At 61.7% G+C, this 5,212-nt stretch overlaps 1 protein-coding gene across 1 annotated transcript in view; it reads right to left on the bottom strand.

Annotated features, from left to right (window-relative positions):
* Positions 1-5,212, bottom strand: part of Hspg2 (heparan sulfate proteoglycan 2) — a 90,012-nt gene that overhangs the window by 36,358 nt on the left and 48,442 nt on the right. Inside the window, exons 27-33 of the mRNA XM_015484794.1 lie at positions 5,057-5,170; positions 4,848-4,975; positions 4,435-4,521; positions 3,910-3,959; positions 3,610-3,704; positions 3,340-3,480; positions 2,790-2,981 (exon numbers count right to left, since the gene is read on the bottom strand). Of these exons, the coding sequence (XP_015340280.1) occupies positions 2,790-2,981; positions 3,340-3,480; positions 3,610-3,704; positions 3,910-3,959; positions 4,435-4,521; positions 4,848-4,975; positions 5,057-5,170 (807 nt within the window). The remainder of the gene's footprint in view (positions 1-2,789; positions 2,982-3,339; positions 3,481-3,609; positions 3,705-3,909; positions 3,960-4,434; positions 4,522-4,847; positions 4,976-5,056; positions 5,171-5,212) is intronic.

Raw genomic sequence — 5,212 nt, 5'->3', positions numbered from 1 at the left:
GAGGAGGAGGAGGAGGAGGGCGAGGAGGAGTGGGACCCGGGAGCTGCTCGCAGGGCAGGCTGGGGGCGAGGGGGCAGCCCCCGGTGAGGGGAGTGGTCAAGGGCGGCAAAGTTGGCAAGGAGCTGCCAGATCTCAGCGTCCATCCGCCTCTGGGCCTCGTCCACCTGGGGCACCGGGAGAGGAGGGACGGAGGAAAGGAGCAGAGACAGACAGAGACGATGCCCGTGAGGGAGGCTCTGCCAGCCCCCCCCCACTTCTGTGCACAAAGGCCAATGCCCGCTGTTCCGACAGAACCCTCTGCTCCTCAGGAGCCAGGTGGGCACATCCTGGGATGGGCCAACTGACTACAGGCTGCCCCTGTTGGGGATAAGCCCTCCAGAGGGTGCCCATCAAGAGGTGGGCAGACAGCTCTCTGCCACCAAGACCAGAAGTGCTGGAGGCCGCCCGGCCATCTGGGCAGGGGACGCTGCCCCTCAGGCCTGACCCTCCACGGGGGCTCATGGCACCAACCCACACCATTTTGTGGCTCTGGAATGTTTCTAGAACTCAGGAATGGACTGGGCACCAGGAGGGGCCCAGATGGGTATGGGGAAAAATGACCCGGGAAGACCAGGGTCTCAGTCAAAGGCTATTCCCTGGGGCCCGACAAGCCTGGCCCAGCCAGGCCTGGGTTACCTGTGGTGCCCGCTGGACCTGGCCCCTGCCCTCTGGGGGTCCCGGGATCCTCCCAGATGTCATGGCTGCCCGCCACTGCTCCTCTGAGAGGGACGTGCGGTTCTGACGGGGTGGAGGTCACAGGCCAGCTCAGTCCCTCAGGCTCCCAGAGCTGGAGCCCTGGGAAGGATGTGCTCCCAGGACCCGGTGGCCAGAGGGGCCACAATGACTGGGAAGAAAGGTGCATGCTTCCCTGTTTGGGTTGGCACACGGGTTACCCCAGGTGCTAGATGGGCATGTGCACCTGGGGGTGTTAGTGGTTGCCTGGGGGCAATGCCAGGGAAAGCTGGGGGACCAGGTATGGTCACAAGGATTAGCGTCAAGTTAGTTTCCCTGCCACCTCGATCACTGTCCTGACCTCAGGTGGTTGGCACCAGGATCAGATGACACAGCCAGGGAGGCAGCCAGAGGCACATGCCCCTGGGCAGCAGCGAGGGGCTGGACACAGCAGTGCCCTGACCCCGGGGCCGTGGGAACGGCCTGAGCTCATGCAGACCCACACTGTCTTGGGCACGGGGCATCTCCACACGCAGGGCGAGGGCACCCAGGAACACGCCATGCCTGTCACACCGGCGTCACACCTCCCACAGCGAGGGCCTACCTGGTGAGCCCAGCGCATCCGCGCCAAGTATGCCTCCCTCTGTGGGGCGTGAGAACCGCAGGAAGGAGACAGAGAGAGGTCAGAGCAGCAGGACAGGAAACAGGGAGGCCAGGAGAGAAGGGACCGAGGAAGGAGAGGGACTGAAGGTAGCCAGCTGTGCATGGGCAGGGGACTTGGCTCTGCTCATGCAACAGGACAGAGCTTCCCAGAGTGACCATGGCTCCTAAATGACCCTGGGGGCAGTTGCTGGAGCACAGGTCAGCAGGGGACTCCTGTGTCAAGCCCCACTTCCTTTGGGTCCCCAGGATGGCAGACAGCTCCAGGAACACCAGGGAAGGCTGCCCCGGTGTCCACCCTAGACCCCTGTCCCCATCACCATCCCACACCACCGTCCCTGGACCCCCTTCAGAGCGATAAAGACAGTCATCCCAGCCTAGCTAGTTTGGGTTTTGTTTTGGGTTGTTTTTTTGGTACCAGGGACTGAACTCAGGGGCACTCGACCACTCAGCCACATCCCCAGCCATTTTTTCCTGTATTTTAGTTAGAGACAGGGTCTCCCTGCGTTGCTTAGTGCCTTGCTTTTGCTGAGGCTGGCTTTGAACTGAGATCCTCCTGTTTCAACCTCTCAAGTTGCTGGGATAAAAGGCATGTGCCACCGCACCTGGCCATATATATATACTTCGAGACAGCTCCTATATATACACACACATATTTGAGATCAAGTTGCTTAGGGCCTTGTTATGTTGCCAAGGCTGGCCTTGATATTTCAGCAGTGCCCTGACCCCAAGGATTTCAATCCTTGCATCCCAGCCTCCTGAACTGCCGAGGTTACAGGTGTGTACCACCACACCCGGCTAGTGTAGCACTTTAAGGGCAATCTGAGTTTGAATCCTGCCACTGCCACCTAGGAGCTGTGGGACTTTAGAGAAGTTCCCCAGTCTCTCTTGAGTTTGTTTCCTCATGTAGGAAATGGGGCAGTGGGACTACATGGCTCATACAGTTGTGACTTATGAAACGCGAAACTGCTTGGGACGATGCCTAACATACAGGAAGCACTGGATAAATACGCCCCATAATAAAATTACTACACCCAACACCCAGCACGGAGCCTGCGGGGTAGACAAGTGAATTTAGAGGGAGTAAGTGAATGAAACGGAAACTGTGTCCCATTTGTCCCTGTGTCTCAAGGGCCTGGCCTGGAGCCTGTTTGCTGGAAACTGCACAAAAGCTCATCACTGTTAACAGCTGAACACACAGTGTGCCAGGCATGGTCTCCAATCCTCCAGCCACCCGGAGTTGAGGGCTATGAGGAGGTGTCCTGCCAGTAGATGGCAGAGCTGAGGTTCACCCCCAAGGTCACACACTGAACCACGATGTGGTGGCCGCCCACCAAGACTCCCCCGGGGTGAAGTGTGTCTGAGTCCCCGTGGACCCAGGTGCTCGGGGAGGGTCTGCAGCCCCCCACGGGTCCCACCTTGTCGCCCTGGTAGGCCTCCGGCAGCTGCCAGTAGAAGGACTCATGGCCAAGTTGGGCAAAGTTGGCGAAGGAGAGCTGGGCGCCCTCGGGCACGGGCTCCACAGTGAAGCCTCCCGTCAGGCGGCTGTTCCGCTGAGGGTTCACCAGGGCAAAGCCTTGGAAGTCCCCAGGGGCAAAGCGGGTGTCGATCTGGCAGCAGAGAGAGGATCAGGTGTCAGTCTAGTACAGGGCAGGCATATGGGGACAGGGGACAGGGACAAAGGTTATCAGGACAGGAAATGGGGCCTGCTGAGATCAGGGGAGACGTAGGGGTGGGGGCACATCAGGGTGGAGGATGGGGAGATGCAGGGCTCAGGCTGGAATAGGCAATAATGGGGGCACAGGGAGGGTCTTAGGACGGGGGTCAGTGTCACTGGGAGTGGGCCTGGGATGGGCAGTACTGGGGGCTCAGGGATGGCTGTCCTCACAGGGAGCCGGGACTTGGCTGCGCCAGGCTCCTGGCTGGCCTCAGGGAGCAGCAGGGAGTGGCGGGCTGTGTGGCTCTTACCAGGTGGCGGGTGTAGGAGGAGCTGGCACACTGCTGGGTGACTCCCATGCAGAAGCAGGGCAGGCAGCCGTCCGGGTGGCCGGCGCTCAGGTGGAAGTGGTGGGGCCGGCAGTGGCTGCAGGTGAGGCCCTCCACCTTTGCCTGGGTGGGTGCGTGGAACATGTGTGCGGGAACTCGGGGGTCTCCTCATTCCCAGCAGCCCCCCCCCCAGTCCCCATCCCCAGGGGCCGTGGAGTCCCTCCCACTGTGAGGTGCAGGCCCGGCACTGACCTTGCACTGGCACTGACCAGCAGCATCACACTGGCTGCTGATGCTGCCCTGAGGGTCACAGCCACAGCCTATCCCCTCTGGTGGCTGGCCATCTCCTAAGATGGAGGAAAGCCACAGCTGGAGCCCCCAAGCCCACCCAGCACCCCCAGCCCCACTGCAGAGCATGCAACCGCACCAGGCACCCAGTTCATCTCTGAGGTCAGAGTGGTAAAGCCACCGGACCCAGGTCACAGGGGAACAAAGGATCTGCCCTGGCTCCACCCAGGAGAATGGGTAGCCCGACCCTACAACCCTACTCACTCCGGCAAGGCTGGCCCTGGCTCGGGTTGCCATAGTAACCTGGGGCACACCTGCAGAGAGAGCAGAATGCTGGGGAGCCTGAAAGGGCCAGGCCTGGGGTGGGCGCCTGTGTTTGGACTCCATGTCCCCCAGGTGCTGGAAGAAACCATTTAGCCCAACTCATCCATTTTACAGACGGGGAAACAGACGGGAAAAGGGCAGGAATGTGCTCTAGGCAGTGGGTCAGCCAGATGGGACCTTGGCCCCAGGACCTGCAGCAATAAGGGTCTCCTGGGAAGAGGGGTCAGGTGGGGCAGGGGTGCTGGGGCTTGAAGGTGAGCTGCAGGCCAGCACATCCGAGGCCTTCGAGGCTCGGAACACCTGGCTGGAGGTGGAGGCTCCAGCGAAGGGAGCTGACTGCCTCCGGGGGCCCGTGCAAGGAAGAGCGGGAGGCCCCTGGTTCCTCCTGGACAGGACGGTGGGCCCACCTGAGGACTCCGGAGGAGACCCCTCCTACACAGCTTCACCTTCCCATCCCTGCCTCACCTCTCACAGTGGCGCCCGCTGTGGCCTGGCGAGCACGAGTCACAGGTCGGGTGGCCGTCGGTGTCCAGAAAGCAGGTATGGGCAGCCCTGAGAGCATGGGGCAAGTTTCCCGTGAGGAAGGCAGCAGGGCCTCCTCTCCCCAGGGACCCTCCCTTGGACCCAGGGAGGAGAGGGAGGAAGGGCGCATGCTCAGAGTTCCACGAGCACCATTCTGCTCAGCTGTCACACAGGGGCTAATGTGGGGTGCTGTCCCCGTTCGACAGATACGGTGGAGGCTCTGAAGGTGAAGCGCATCTTCCGCCAAGTGACAGGTTGGGGAGCCTAAGACGGGTTTAACCTCTGCCCCTCAAGAGGACCCAGAGGGAGGGAGTGTGGCAGGGGTGGTACACAGGAAGGGCAGGGGCGGGACGCACTGGCCAGCAGCAGGGGCTCCATAGCATGGGCACGGCTGGCAGTCCTGTGGCGTGCCCCGCTGGGCATCCCCGTAGTATCCTGGCTGGCACTGCTCACACCGGGGGCCCACTGTGTGGTGCTGGCAGCCCTGGAGGGACAGAGCACTGGTTGAGGCCAGGTCCCTGAAGGCCACAGATTCCTGGGGTGGAGAGGAAGGGGCGGAGCTCACCTGGCAGGCACCAGTCTCAGGCTCACAGACCTCCGAGTGGCCGTGGCAGCTGCAGCGTTCACAGGTGCCCAGGTAGAGGCCGCTGGGCATGCGTGTGTAGCCTGTGTCACAGTCCTGGGAACAGGAAGATGGAAGGGGTATGAGGCTGGGGGGCCT

Source organism: Marmota marmota, unplaced genomic scaffold (genome assembly GCF_001458135.2).
Source record: "Marmota marmota marmota unplaced genomic scaffold, marMar, whole genome shotgun sequence".
Classification (NCBI taxonomy): Eukaryota; Metazoa; Chordata; class Mammalia; order Rodentia; family Sciuridae; genus Marmota; species Marmota marmota.
The sequence above is the reverse complement of the archived record's forward strand: the minus strand, read 5'-3'. Positions and strand labels throughout refer to the sequence as shown.